The sequence below is a fragment of the Rhinichthys klamathensis genome, unplaced genomic scaffold (assembly GCF_029890125.1).
Source record: "Rhinichthys klamathensis goyatoka isolate OS25496 unplaced genomic scaffold, OSU_Roscu_1.1 h1tg000249l_1, whole genome shotgun sequence".
NCBI lineage: Eukaryota > Metazoa > Chordata > Actinopteri > Cypriniformes > Leuciscidae > Rhinichthys > Rhinichthys klamathensis.
This window is the reverse complement of record NW_026606771.1, coordinates 2619403-2635622: the sequence shown is the minus strand read 5'-3', so window position 1 is coordinate 2635622 and position 16220 is coordinate 2619403. Positions and strand designations below refer to the sequence as shown.

Genomic DNA, 16220 nt, shown 5'->3' with positions numbered 1-16220 from the left:
GAATCCAAGTGCACCTATATGTTACACAGCTAACCAACCTATCCTTTTAAAGAGTTAAATCCTGTAAAACTGTGTAATGTAATATGAGGTGCAGGAAATAAAAAAAATAATCAAGCATTGGCTTTCACTGTGATATAGCCTACTAGTTGATTTTGGTTACACTATTCTCTGTATACATAGTTTTATGTATTTATTTTAAAATAATAATTATAAAAAAATTGTTTAAAGTTTTTTTTTTCATCTCTTAACCTTTATGAAAATGAGCGGCTTACCCAAGGGTAAAATGTGTGAATGTGAAAGATCATGTCCAGACTGCCAGCAATAGGCCTACTTTTCATTCTTACAAGTGCATGCCTACTTTATGATTTGATTTGCCTGCAGTCTGAACATAGTCAAATTGCCTTGTGGTGTTGATTTGTCGTCCCTCAATGAAGGCTTTGTCTTTGCCCGACAATATGTGTTCTTTTGCATCCTGCTCAGGTTTTATTCTCTTCTTTCTTAACATGTTGACTGAAAACATTCCAGACAACATAATTAGTATGTATTTATAAATATATAAATATATAGGCCTATATATATATATATATAGACAGATAGATAGATAGATAGATAGATAGATAGATATGCTTTATATACAGTACATTATTGTCAGACTGTAGTCTATATCAATAAATACAACATTTTACACAGAAATAGTTGATCAGTGAGGTTTTGAGGCTTGTTACTTTTGATAAGAAACAGTCTCCGATTTCAAATTCAGTCCATTTTAATACCATTTTATCACTCTTTAATGTGGCGCCTCAGATCAAATGAAGCTAAACTCGTTACTTAGAAAAATTAACTATAGAGAGAAAGTTTTAGAAAATGTTACATGTATTACACCTGATTTACATTAAAATAATAAATGTAAAATCGAATTGGAAATAGAATCGAAAGCACGTGAATTAAAATTGAATGGAATCATAAAATGTCTGCTAATATCCAGCCCTAAAATGAATCAACCAGATAATTTTGGCAAGTCATTCTAATGACAGTAACGTTACATTAATGAAAGTATACTTTTACATTAGTCTCGTTTCTGTTTATTTAATATATTTCTGTATCTTACTGTATTAAACTGTAAATTCATCCACTCAACTTTACCAGTCATCACGATGACAACATAGATTTGATTTATTTCAAAATGTAAATTAATTCTCTCAAGCATCCATGGAGATGTATCTTTCATCAACTAATACTAATACTGTAGTATCCAACTGCTTATGGATTTATATTAGCACGTTTAGTGGCCACGTTTAAAGTAATGTAACTAACGTTATTAAAAACTGTCTGACTCATGACACTTAACTCCATAAAGGTAGAATATATAAATAAACGCACTTACCTTCCTCGTGATAAAGTGAAAATCTCCCACTGTAGCTCGTCAACTTCGCTCGAATTCTGCTAATTAATCTTTCATGATGATGATTAATCTTCTGATTAATCACACGGTCACACCACACGTCTGCGATAGAAGATCAGAGGCGCAGGCGCGCTGACTTTGACGGATGTGAAATGCAGCCAATCACTGACGAGGATTCCAGCAGCCAATCACTGACGAGGATTCCAGCGTTCCACCAATGAATCGCGCTTGGGCGTGGTCTGGGTGTATGAAATGTGTATGATACTGCAGTAGCGTCGAATTTCACATAGAGGGAGATTATACACTCTGAGCATACTCTGGCACACACTGAAAAACGGGTACAACGGATTTATAAGGACATATTGAGAAAAAGCGGGAGGTGGTTAGGCGCAGCCTGATAAGCCTTTCTACACTGCTCGACTTATGAGGACACTAGTGCTGTCCTCGTAGTTACGGTATGTCCTCATAGAGTCGGTATGTATCCATGGTTTTTGTCCTCATAATCCGGTCGCACCAACGCACACACACCGACACACAGCTTTGCCAAGGTTGGATTCGGCCAGGCTCTAACTATAAACAGGAGAGTCCTCTCAAAACATCAAGATAATGCGTTCTTTCTCTCAAGGAGAGCTACACTTTAGTCTGACTGGAAATTAAGACTTTAACAAAGAAATGTTCCTTTAAACTATTGGTTTTAATGACCCCTGTGTGTTTCACACGTTGAAGACCTTTCTCAAACACATAACAAGTCCATATTTCATCTCTGGAAGCCGGGCTAAATGAGCAAGCACTGCATTCAGATATCAAATACAGATATTAGAGAATACATGAAAATAACATTTCAGTAATCACATTATAGTTGGACGATGACATCACAGTTTTCTCCAGAATGGCTATATATATATATATATATATATATATATATATATATATATATATATATACATGTATAAATTAACTAAATTAATAACTTTTTTAACAAAAATGAACCCTCACTTCAGTAAGTGAAGCTGGACTGTGATGCTATTTTCTTCTGGAAACAAACTTTGTTGCATTATTTTCCTATTATCTCTGTAAAGCTGCTTTGAAACTCTCTGTGTTGTAAAAAGCACTGTATAAATAAAGCTGACTTGACTTGACATTAATAACATTTGAACCCTGGCAGGTGAAAGTTGACAATCACAGTGACTTCCAGGACATCGCAAGTGTCGTGGCCATCACTCAGACATACACAACCACTGAGCCTTTCATCCACGCCAAATATGACATCAGGGTCCAGAAGATCGGCTCGGACTACAAAGCCTACATGTAAGTCCACGATCACATTCTCCCGGTCCGTGAACTGATGCTCAGGCCAGCTTGACCCGGCCATCAAAGCCAGAACCTTTATTTTTGGCCCTCTGGCTGAGAACCATTGGTGCAGATTTTCCTGATCCTTCCAGCAACACACACTATGTGTACAACCTGGTTCTACCTTTACGAATACAAATGAGCAATGACTGATCATAATGATATTTAGTTGGTGTAAATCATTTGAATATTAACACTCATGCAGATGGAGCTATGCTTAAAAAAATTTCCCTCAGGATTCAGCTCCTGTGTGTAGACCATCGTACGCCCTGTTCAGATATTGTTTCTCATGTGGACGTCTGTAAAAATACATTTAAAATTGTATCATATATATCGCTGTCACAATAACGGCCCATTTCAAATGTTTACGTGCTTTTTTCTCTTTCTCCTTTTTGTTCGCTGAGGTGAAATATTGTTCTTGTCGATACTTTCCAGCATTTCAGTAATAAAAGTGTACATCTTTAAAATGCATGCAGATTACAGTGAAGCGCGACAGTTATCGTATGTACGGTGTTCGTCAGAGATCAAAAAGGATTTAAACAGTGAGTTTTGAAGTGATCTCTTCTTGTAAACCCAGAAATGTGGATTCAGAGCTTGGTGTTTGTCAGAAAACAGTAGGAGATTCGGCCGGGGATTTGTACGCGGGTGGAGGAAGAAAAACACTGACATTCTGGATTCAGACGGCAATAATATCACCGATTAACCCTGTAAATGTTGAAAATACCGTACGACCCCATGAGAAACAATTACTGTCCGAATAGGCAAGCTTGTCGAGACCAAAAATCGGAAGGAGAAAACTGCTTCATTTGATCTACATGTTTTTGTAGCTTTTTAATCATGGATGTACAGTACGATCTCCAGGTTGGCAACTACAGATGCGTTTAGGGTGTGTTGACTATGGGAAGGATTGGTTTCATCAAAACAAACTCTGGTGCGATTGCTCTGGGTCTCAATCCGCTTCAACTCTGGTGTGGATCGAATGAAATATGAACTGAACACCGACCAAAGGCATCTAAACATTGTTACGAGATGTGAGCCTAAAAAGGACAGAATGGTCAAGCATACCTGGTTATTCGTGAAGTTTGTCCATTACAGTTCGGGACAGGCATTGGAATCACAGTTGCCAGGACTAGATGTATCATTTACTTTTTTGGTCTTGAGCCTTCAAGCTTCAAAAAGAATGCAAAATTATCATGAAAATGTCATAATAACAGTCTGTACATGTTGTGTAAAATCTTCTGAAGTCATACATTAGTCGTTGCTGTGATAATGGTTGGCTAGATCTAACGCACACTGAATGTGACGTGATTAATGATTATAATTCACAGGAGAACATCTATCTCTGGCAACTGGAAGTCAAACACTGGCTCTGCCATGCTGGAGCAAGTGGCCATGACTGACAAGTGAGTACACCACACACACACACACACACACACACACACACACACACACACACACACACACACACACACACACACACACACACACAGACAGGCTTTCACAGACTCCACCAGGTTTGCAATCAAAAGATCTTGGAGTATAACTCACAGACGGACAGTGAGTTTTGTTCCATTGTGTAGTCGGTTGTGGCGCTTGCATGTGTTTGAAAGGCTGGTAAAAAAGAAATGTTGTATTTTGAATGCAATGCAAGTCGCTTTGGATAAAAGCATCCGCCATATGCATGAATGTACATTTCACTAGTTCGCCTGCATATTCAACCTTGAAGGTCAATAGTGAACTAACATGGCTTGCTGTCCTTGGAGGAGGCTTGAGCTCCGAGTTAAACCTCTATGATGGAATTGCACATAAGAGGATAGAGATACAATTGAATTGTGAAACTGAGAGCTTGTGATCTTCTCTCCTGTAGATATAATAGATAGATATGTGATCTTCTCTATAGATAGATATGTGATCTTCTCTCCTGTAGATATCATAGATAGATATGTGATCTTCTCTCCTGTAGATATAAGCTGTGGGTGGACGCCTGTGCCGATGTCTTCGGAGGTCTGGACATCTGTGCTGTTAAAGCCATACATGGGAAAGACGGGAAGGATTATATCACTGAGGTGAGAGCGAGCGTTCATTTATCGACCTCGAGATCACTGCATGTGAGCTGAGAGTTTCAGTTCAACGCCAGACTGAAGTGTTTAACTAGTATTATAAGGATCACATGAGGAGGCGTTTTACCACAGTGAGAGTGTTTGTTTTGTGAGGTTTTCCAAAAAAAACCACATAAATCCATGACAAATCTATTGTTGGGAATCTGAGTCAGACATTGCGACAGTTCCCTTTCAAGGCAACTCGCACTGCGTCGATTGACGCTAAGGGAACGCTCAGTTCAACGGCAGACTGAAGTGTTTAATTAGTATTATAAGCGTTAATTATATGCGTGATGATGTCTTGAAGCACATGTGAAATCAGTCCAATGGTGAGGCTGAACGTCAGAGGTTGGTGACGTCACGAACCGGGAAACTAAAGCCTGCCCAAACAGAGCAGCACTAGCTTCTGTGTCTTCACAAGCGCTCTGTGTGGTACTGTCATTGTCTATTTGGTGTTGTTTTGTCACATACAGTATATATCAGAAAATATGGCGAGTAAGCAGCAGCAGTTCAGACTGTGTGTGCACCCCTGCCTATTTAACTAATGGACACACACACATGTTCTGTGTGTTGTTTGTTTGGGTGAGGAGCATGTACGGTCAGCACTCGAGGGCACTGTGATGAGCTTCCCATGCGGACGCTCCCATCCCGCCTGGCGTTCTTCCGCGAGGACGCTCAGGCTCGTGTTCCCCAAGGCTCGGGGCGACTTCAGACTGAGAGAGCTGAGGTTACGGTTAAACTCCAAGAAGAGAGTGCTTTCTCCACTACAGAGGACCCCTTTTCTAGGTGTGGTTTGGGATTCTATGTTGATGCGGGCACACCTATCATGTGAAAAGAATAAAGCTAGGCCAGTCATTCACTGTCAAACAGTTTCAGAGACTGTTGGGTTTGATGGCAGCAGCGTCCAACGTGAAACCTTTTGGCCTGCTGTACATGAGACCCTTGCAGTGGAGGCTCAGGACCAAAGGGTTTTCCCCAAGGGGCAACCCCTTTCGCATTATTAGGGTTACGTGGCAAAGCCTACATGCCCTGGTAATGTGGAAGAAACCTTGGTTCCTGTCCCAGGCCCCCGTGTCGTCGCAAGACGCTAACGACAGATGCCTCTCTCACGGGCTGGGGACCGATCCTAGAAGGACGCTCGAATCAGGGTCTATGGGGGGACCATCATCTCTCCTGGCACATCAACCGCCTAGAGATGTTGGCCGTATTTCTTGCCCGAAAGAATTTCCTCCCAGACCTCAGGGGCCACGAAACGGAGAGAGGACCCAAATGCAAAGGTGCAGATCAGTAATATTTATTGAGTCACAAAGAAACTAAGGCAGACTGCTGATCACAGGAAAAAGGTGATGCAGATCCGGAGCAAAATAGGTATTAAACAAAGGAGAAAGTCTTCAGTTACTGGCAGACGTCTTGTGCTCGCAGCGGGAAGGCAGCGATGAGTGAATCAGCTCCAGTCGATACATTTAGCACCACAGACAGTGTCTAGACGGTTAACTCACGTGCAGCAGGAGAGAGAACAGGTGAGACCAACACCACAAAACAGATCCGACCAGACAAGACAAGGCAAACGGCTTCTAGAAAAGGTGTAGAACAGACGAGAGATCTGAACATTAGCTAGAAGCATACAACAGAAATCTGGCAAAGAAGCCAGAAACAGGGAGGCACTAAATAGCATGAAAGACGAGCACAAAAAGGAACAGGTACGGTCTCAATCAGAAAGCGCGCTAATTGTGATAGCAAACAGGTGAGAAGGAATGGAGTGGGAAGAGCGAGAGAGAGAGAGAGAGAGAGAGAGAGAGAGAGAGAGAGAGAGAGAGAGAGAGAGAGAGAGTCGAACCTAACTCATGACATCAGGGGCCACCATGTGCTGCTCCGCACAGATAACACATCAGTGGTCACCTATATAGATCATCAGGGGAAGCTGCTGTCACTCAGAGCGGCTTACATCCCTGGGGCTCAGAATATTGGAGAAGATAATCCTTTTGAGACAGGGGCCGAGGCCCGGGGAATGGAGGCTCCACCCCGAGGTGTTGGAGCAGATATGGAGGGCGTTTGGCCAGGCTCAAGTGGATCTGTTTGCGTCTCGAGAGACGTCTCACTGTCCACTCTGGTCTCCCTCACGCATCCAGCTCCTCTCGGACTGGACGCGATGGTACAGATGTGGCCGAGGTTACGTTTGTATGCTTTCTCCCGATCGCTCTGCTCCCGGGAATTCTGGAGAGAGTACACAGGGACCATGTACACCTGCTCCTCATAGCCCCGCGGTGGCCGGGCAGAGTTTGGTTCCCCAATCTAGTGTCTTTCCTCGATGGGCCTCCACTGGAGCTTCCCGTCAGGAGGGACCTTCTGTCCCGAGCAGAGGGCTCGATTGTTCACCCCCGACGATTGTTCACAAAGGCTATGTCAATCATATAAGCTAATCTAAAAGAAATAAAAAAAATTGTTTTAAGACATGATTTAAAAAGTGAAAGACTAGAACTATTCCGGATGTCTTGAGGTAAAGTATTCCAAAGACTCGGAGCAGTACAGCTAAAAGCTCTACATCCCATGGTGCAGGGGTAGGCAAGTTCGGTCCTAGAGAGCCCCTGTCCTGCAGAGTTTGGCTCCAACACTGAAAAAAACCTCTCCTGCCTATAGCCTTAGTAGTGATGTATGTCTCGAGACCGGTCTTGGTCTCGAGACCGGTCTCGAGACCACTTTTACGTGGTCTCGGTCTTGTCACGGCCTTGACGGTCTTTGGTCTCGGTCTTGTCTTGGTCTCGGACCTCTCGGTCTTGTCTAGGTCTCGCTGTCTCAGACCGACATAGTGGTCAGGGGATTGAGCAATACAATACTACAATATCCACGACGATGTCCGCAACGTATTGAAGCGCGCGTCCGAGTGAAGACAGTGCGGTGCGCGCGAGCCACGCGAGAAAACACTGTATCCGCGCCACTGATCGCAGCGGCAACGAGCACTTTGATCACTTGATTTAAAAAACACATATCATGTACAGTTTTTGATATATTAATATTTAGTAAAACACATATCAGTGACATGATGGGTTTTACCTTAATTGATTTTAGGTAACTGCACAACTGAACTGACAGATGACTTTGAGCGCACCGCCAACGGTGTGTGTGTGTGTGTGTGTGTGTAACCATAGCGACAAAAACGACCAACTTTCGGATCCTGCACTTAAGCCTATAATTTCGTTTTTAAAAATATAATTATGTATTTAAAAGTTGCAGAATGGATTCATTTGGAGACTTCGAAATCAGCAGAGATAGGCAGGCAAATGCAAAACAACATTTGACAAGTTATTGCTTAGCTTCAACACTAATGTTTTTTTCCCCTCCGGTCTCGACTTGGTCTCGGTCTTAGTCTCGACTTGGTCTTGGTCTCGACTTGGTCTGTCTTGGTCTTGGTCTTGGTCTTGTCTTGGTCTCAATACCATCTGGTCTTGGTAGTGTCTTGGTCTCGGTTTAGGCGGTCTCGACTACAAGTCTAAGCCTTAGTAATCCTGAAGACATTGATTAGCTTGTTCAGGTGTGTTTGATTAGGGTTGGAACTAGATTCTGCAGGACAGCGGCTCTCTAGGACCGAACTTGCCTACCCCTGCCATGGTGGGATGTACTTTTTACTTTTATTATTATCGTGTTTATTTATTTTTTAAATGGTCAACAATCATCATTGTCATTAATATAAAACTCTGCCTCTGTTCTACATGCATAAAAGAAATGTTACTTTATCTTTACCACAAATATAACAGAAAATCACACTGAGTCGGCAACGGTTTTGGATTTCTGTTTATTTTGATGGTCCCTTTAACACATTCTGTTGACTAGAAGTAACCTTAGGGTTAATGTGGTTAAATAGACAATATTTTGAATTTCCATGATGGAACGATGTGGTCGATTGTCTTCCCGGTGTCGCCTGACAGGATTCTGGAATCAGATCATTGACTACAAGAAAACAGACATCAATCTTCCTTTAGTATAGAAGAGAGATTTGCTTATGGCTACAAGTCAATGTCAAAATAATTGCATGTCAGATGATCAACTATGATGGTCAAAGCATTGATTTCTGTGGTGGAAATGCTTGGCTTCATCATGAGAGACTTGGCGATATGACTTGGCTATGTTGCTATGGAAACTGTTTTCTATCCTCATTAACAGCACATCAAAAGCCGTAAACTGTTAGACTTAAAGGAGTCATAACCTAGTATTACCTTGGATACCCACGCTCTATTATAGTCTTTCAGGCCCTTCTAAAAAAAAGAAAAGTGGAAAAAAAGTAAACACAGAGCTCCTCTGACCCTTATTTCTGAATGCATTATTGTCTCGCGAGATCTGATGCGATATTTTGGCTGTCGTGGACGGTCATTTTAATAATGCAAATGAGGGGCGCGTTGATTGGTGGCAGGAAGGAGGGGGCTTGACACCGCAGGTAACTTCAGCATATCATTCCAAAATGACATCATGGCGCAAGTTGTGAATGAACCCGACCTGGCCGCGACCTACGAATTCAACCATATATGTTTGAGCCAGACTCTGAACCAGAGCTGTATAAGGAAAGTTATAGAGTCAATGGAAGGACGTCTACATGTCTCTGAATGCAGGGGCGTCGCACCCGTGGGGGATGTGGGTGTTTTAACACCCACACTTTTCCCGGTGAGAGGGTTCAACACCCGCTCTTTTTCTGCAGTTTTTCCGCAGTTTTGCACAAACGCCTCACTACAGTCGATCCTCCGTTTCTCTGGCCGCTCTGTGTGTGCGCTCGCTGCGGCTCGTCCTCCTCTCCCCCTCCCTCTCAAACATGACACCGGCTCTGAGTGTGACCGGCTGATGATTGGCTGTTCTGCCTTAAGTCCCGCCTCTCTTGGTGTGATTTTTCAGTCACTCGTGCTGAGGAGGCGGGAACTTATGGTTATGGTTATTTACATCTCCCTTTTCCAGGTACTTTGAATGAGTGTTTATGCTTGCGAGGTTTTTAAATAAGCTTGATATGTGTTTGGGATTGGGAAGATGTTATGTTTATGTTTTGTTGACATGTCGAGTGTTTTTGGTATTATATTTCGTTTTTTAGACTAAACAGCACAATACTTTATTTAAGTAGGCATTCTGTTTGTGCTGCGTGATTTAAAGAAAAGTGCGCACTTTGCTCACGCGATCATTCAGCATGGTGATCTGGTGTTTTCTCCAAAATAAAACTCAAGGGTTTATTTCTTGCAAGTGAAGAAATTAGGACAAAAGTATTGTAATTTTCCTATTCTATAGCATAATATAAAATTTACTTTGAAATATTCATTTTCATTTCTACAGTAGCATACATTTAGGCTATATGGATTTTCCATCATAGGAATAATTATATAAATCATTATTATATTATTATAATAAATGTTTGGCATTCTAAAACACCAGTGATAATGTAATGTAGACTGAGACTCTATATCATAACTAAAATTAAGTTTGAACCCTCTTTAGGTACAAGTCAATGCTTTTTCTTTGTTCAATGTGCACAGTTCATGGGTCGAAGCCAGTTGAAGCTCTTAATTTTGAGCTCTCAGAGTGCACCAGATTGATGCATTTAACCTTAAAATGTACAAAATTTTCTTTCGGGGGAGCATGCCCCCGAACCCCCCTAGAGGGGCCGAGGTCCACACAACATAGTTTTACAAAATCCAATGAGAAAGAACGATCATTTATGAACTTTACCCCAGCATAATGTTAATGCCAAATTTAAATGTCCTTGGACAAACTACATTTGTCCTGCCTAAGGAGGGGCCAACATTACATTGTGCCCTTTGAATTCTTAATCAGGGCCCTGATCACATCCATCCCCCGCACTTTTAAAAAGCTTGCTACGCCCCTGTCTGAATGGTAAAGACAATCATTTTGACTGAGACATACATTAACATCAGTAACAAGCTAAAACGTTTGTTGCTATTTTCTCCCACATAAGTTTACCTTTTATTTAATGTAGATTACATTAACGGAGATGTAGTCTACTTTTTTTATCAGCTTACAGTGGTTATAGAGATCAACGTTTGCTAGCATGTGTTGTTTTTGCCTTGTTTCACGTTGTGGTTTTTTAGACATTCAATATTTTTCATCTACAGACATGTAACGTGATGATTCCTGTGTAAAATGTTTAGCGCAGACACCTAACGTTGAGCCAGTTGATAGGGTTGTTGGAACAGCGTCATTAAAAATGAATTTCATCCACTGGTCCCTGGTAGTTTGGTCCATTTTTGGTAGAGAAAACACATTTGAATGTTGATTCTGGCAGTCAACCACAGAGCAACTCACGTGTGCACTACATTTCTGCATCTTTCTTGACTGAATATGATGAGGGGGAGAGGGGCAGGGCGGGCTTCCTGCAGCATATGTCTGCAGTGTCCATATATGGTATATCCTGCCCCGTCTTGACGGCAAGTCGGGGGAGAAATTAAAATCTCGTATTTGAGTGCGCGTGCACGTGGGCTGGTTTACGAACCCTGGGGTAAACAAACGCTTCACTTTTGAATATCGGCTTCCTGGCCAATGTATAATCGTTAGGTAATCATAACATACATTGATTCTCGTGGAAAAGTGAAAATTACAGGTTATGACTCCTTTGATTTATTAGAAGAGTTGTAACAAGCGCTTACCCATACTTCAGATACTTTTTCTAAACTCTTAACACAGACTCACACCTACAAAACACAATTGGCCAAATGGTTAATTTTCTTCTCAAAAACACATTTTGTTAAATATATACTAACTCTTCATTTCAAAATAGAACACATCTTTCTCTGCACACACTAACTTTACCAAAACACTGAAAATCTGACTCAAAATGAAATTATTCGGACAAAGAATAACACTTGTTTTCACTTCACATGGTACATGCAGTCAATCAAAGTACATCAGGTTTCAAAATACTGGCTATTGTTGACATTAAAAAAACTACATAGACTTTGATGTTTCAGTTTTACAGGTATTTGCATGCAAAACATGCAATCCAACCTTTTTACACTAACTTTCTTGGTTGGGAACTGTATGTCCACATGTACAGTAATGTTCACATTCAAAAGCATTCTAGTAAAAAGCAAATCATTTTTTTCCCTTTACTGTTTACAACAGGAGGTACAGTAGAAACACGGTATGAAAGAACAGAAAAAGTTTTACAGTATTGCTTACAAAAAAAGCACAAAATTACTGTCTAAACTCTGCGATCTTCAGGGTTAGGCCACATGTTTTCATCAAATATTGCACTTCTGCACCTCTCACTGCACCTCTCACTGCATCTCTCACTGCATATCTCACTGCATCACTGCACATCTCACTGCTCCTGCTATTCTCCCTGGGCCCCTTGTTCTTACTCTTCCTCGTCCAGACATTACAGTGTTTGTCTTTTTCTGTTTCTGTTTCCAAAAACATCACTCCTCAAAGTCCTAATTTTACTGTATAAGTGTCAATGTAATAGAAAAAAATTGGGTAATTTTGGGTTGGCCCAATTTACCCAACATAAATCAGCTGTGTGTCAATTATTCAATTGTTTGTTTATTATTTTGCTGAGATATATTGTTTTTGGAACTGATATCATTGCAAAAGCAGAGGTTTTTATACTGTATCTAAGGTTTGGAATATTGTTTTTGCTATTGTGGGATGGTGTGTGTTAACATTCGCAAATACTACAAAAACAATCCATAATTTTGTTGGGAGGTATAACTTGTCTGTTAAGAAAATGTAAGCATTGTGGAAATGTGTTCACTGACTGCATATTGTGTGAAAACGACATGAAATGTGTGAATGTGTGAAATCTCCACTTCAGCAGCTTTACACAGTTTTATTCATGTCTTTATTCTTATGGGTAATTCATATATCATCCACCTGATTTATATAACATTTATTGATTTATTGAGTGATAAAAAGAGAACTGCACTGTAAAAAAATTAGCTTTTTAGTTAAAACAACTTAAAATTTGTCCAACTAAACTAAAGTTAAACATAATATTTCAAGTCAAGCACAAACACACGCCTTTTTAAGTTTAAACAACACATTATTTGTTATTCTAATGTTGAATCTTAAGTTGTGATAAAAATCACAGCAATCATTTTTTACACAAGAATTTAAATAAATGCTTTATCCAATGTTCAGATTTCTCTTCTGGAAATGTGTGTAAATTGGTTTTTAATTAACTTGATAATGCCTAATTTGCATATTTAAACAACATTTCAGAAAACATGTAATAGATTTTTTTGTTGTTGCAATTTTTAATGCAATCAATCAACTGGTGATTTCTATTAGTTTACCCTATTCACTGTCTTTGTATAGTTATTTTATTTTTAATAAATAGTTCATATATTCTTTATATGTTCATACTGTATATATTCTTCAAAATATCTTCCTTTAAGTTCAGCAGAAGAAAGAAACTCAAACAGGTTTGGAACAACATGAGGAAGAGTAAATGATGGGTGAACTATCCCTTTAATACTGTTGTTTTGTGTCTTGGAACCACCGCTGCTCCTCTTAATGAATTAATGCTGTCGTGTGTGTGTGTGCAGGTGGTGGGCTCTTCGATGCAGCTCATTGGTGAACACCAGCCTGAGGACCGTCAGCTGATCTCCGCCATCGTTCTGGCCAAGATGAACCAGGAACCCAGTCGCTCGAGCTCTCGTTCTCCACACACACCTGCGACCACTGCACAACCTGCACACGTACGTCACCAAACCCCAACCATCAGAAACCCTATAGATGATGCAGAGGGGTTTAGATCCATCTGCAGCTTTATTAACATTAACACCACCATCAGGCAAACAAGCGATGATTACTTAAATAAATATAATAACAGTGCATGAGGGCAGAGGCAGCAAACAATCATAAACCAGAGAAATGGAAAGACAAATAATGCTCAGTAATGTTAACAGTGTTAGTTCAGTGTTAGTAATAACCACAGGAATAGGAAACAGGTGTGCAGGGAATCAGCCTGGCACGGGATCATGGGAAATATATTTTAGAAGGGAATAGACTAATATTCAGGCCCTCTGGTGGTGATCGAGAGGATTTCAGGATTCATAACACTAATACAATGGAAATGATCAGTTTGGTGCAAGAAATGATATTCCAATAAACAAACTGCACATTGAGCAAAACAATGTGTGTTTGCATATACCGGATTTTAAAAGACCAGGGTTATTGCATGTAAGTATTAAAAACATATGTGTTATATTGAAATAAACCTGACATAAAATAAAGTGTATATCGTAAATATTAGTTGAAAAACTGAAGCTAAACGAAAATTAGAAATGTTGCTTTGGCAATGAACTGCAAAAAGTTTAAATTCAAGCACTAAAATTATTAAGTTGACTTTAAAACTAAAACTGAAGCTAAAACCTAAATAGCAATATTTAAAAAGTTTAATAAGATGACAAAAGCACATAATGAAATTACAAAAACATTACACAAAAATTAACATGCAAACAAAAAATATAAAAACAAAAGCAAACTATTAGAGTTCCCCTGTAGTCAATAATTGTATCAATAATTCTAAACTTAAATGTAGTTTATAATTTTAAGTTTTTTTCCTTGGAAAAAAATGTCTTCATGCCTTAAAATATCTTCAGTGTAACTCGACACCCTTGCCTCATTTAGTATGCGCGGTACTATGAATATGCAAATGAGCTCCGCCTCCACTCACTCAGTCAGCTCACAGATCCACTGGTTGACGATCACGCGTTGATCTGATTGGTTACAAGGTAGTTTGTGACGTCAGAAACACCAGCGATTTCAAACCGTGTTTTTGAGACTGTCTTTGGTTCACTGCAGTTTTAAAGGTACAATATGTAAGAATTTTGTAATAAAATATCCAAAAATCACTTGCACAGTGTGATATATTTCCTGCACTTGTGTACTTACAATATCCCAAAAGTCTCCAAAGATTTTTTATTTCAGAGAAATTCCAATTTTAAATAAGTGGCCGTCCCGAAAAAAAATGTTCTTCAGAGCTTCACGAGTCACGACTTGACAACTTTATTAGACAGGTGTGCAAATGTACATAAAACAAATCAATGTTATATAACGTTATCTCAACATGATGAAATGTTAGAATATAGTCAGTATGTTATTCTAATGTTGATCTAGCTTACTGCTAGTTTTCGTATAGCAAACGCACTAACACGTAGTATAACATTATAACTTTCAACACACATTTAAATGCCGTTTAGTGTGATAGTGTAACGTTAGACCAAGTGAAGCAGCGCTGCGTTACCTCACAAGTTTAATTCGTCTAATAAACTGACCTGTGTGAGTAATCCAGCACTTGCGGGCAGTTCGGTAGAATTAAATGTCCTTATTCCTTTATATCCGCGGGACTCGCGTGTGATATCTGTCTCATTAGCAATCGCGACCTGCTTCATACCACTGTAATGTTAATAAACATGAATGTTTGCACTCATCCATAAACATTATTAGATCCATCAGCTTGACAGCAAGTCCCATCATTCAGCTCATCACTGCGTCATCAACCTATGCCTTTGTTATTGTTGGAAACTGCGCCCTCTTGTGGCGAAACAAATCTTACATATTGTGCCTTTAAGGAGAAAATACTCAGCAATGCTGTCGACTTATGAATTTACACGGTTTGTCTTAAAGCATATTAAAAACACCATATAGACACATAGACAACATTAAAACACACAGAGACATTTTCAAGATATCTTCTATTTGTGTTCCACAGAAGAAAGAAACTCAGACCGATTTGAATGACATTCAAATTGTAATTTTTAGGTGGACTGTCTCTTTAAATATGTCCAGTGTTGTGAATGTGTCCAGTGTTGTGTATGTGTCCAGTGTTGTGTATGTGTCCAGTGTTGTGTATGTGTCTAGTGTTGTGTATGTGTCCAGTGTTGTGAATGTGTCCATATGTTGTAAATGTAAATGTGTCCAGTGTTGCCCCCTGGTGTGGAATCACCAGAAATGCGCTTAAAATGTAATCTTGAATGTCCAGTGAGACTGAAGAAGGTTTCTCTCTCTCTCTCTCTCTCTCTCTCTCTCTCTCTCTCTGTGTGTGTGTGTGTGTGTGTGTGTGTGTGTGTGTGTGTGTGTGTGTGTGTGTGTGTGTGTGTGTGTGTGTTCACAGAGCGCTGCCTTAAAAGAAAGCCTGACTGACCCCAACAAGACCCTCGGCCAGCGTCCTCCTCCACAAGGTTGTTTACAGTACATTCTCGACTGTAATGGAGTTGCTGTCGGACCAAAACAAGTCCAGGCAAAATGATTTGCACTGCCGCAATCCCAGATAAACCGCAGTAACACGAGAGCTCAGTTCCCCGGTGTTGAGGTTCAGATAGTGACAGATGCCGTAGTTTGAGCTCGTGCTCCTCAGAATCTGGCGTTTCTCTGTCCTG

General features: G+C 40.2%; 1 protein-coding gene across 1 annotated transcript in view; it reads left to right on the top strand.

The window, feature by feature from the left end:
- The window catches only part of syn2b (synapsin IIb), a 136066-nt gene that overhangs the window by 112915 nt on the left and 6931 nt on the right, over window positions 1–16220 (top strand). Inside the window, exons 7-11 of the mRNA XM_056266551.1 lie at window positions 2568–2710; window positions 4081–4155; window positions 4716–4818; window positions 13383–13535; window positions 15956–16022. Of these exons, the coding sequence (XP_056122526.1) occupies window positions 2568–2710; window positions 4081–4155; window positions 4716–4818; window positions 13383–13535; window positions 15956–16022 (541 nt within the window). The remainder of the gene's footprint in view (window positions 1–2567; window positions 2711–4080; window positions 4156–4715; window positions 4819–13382; window positions 13536–15955; window positions 16023–16220) is intronic.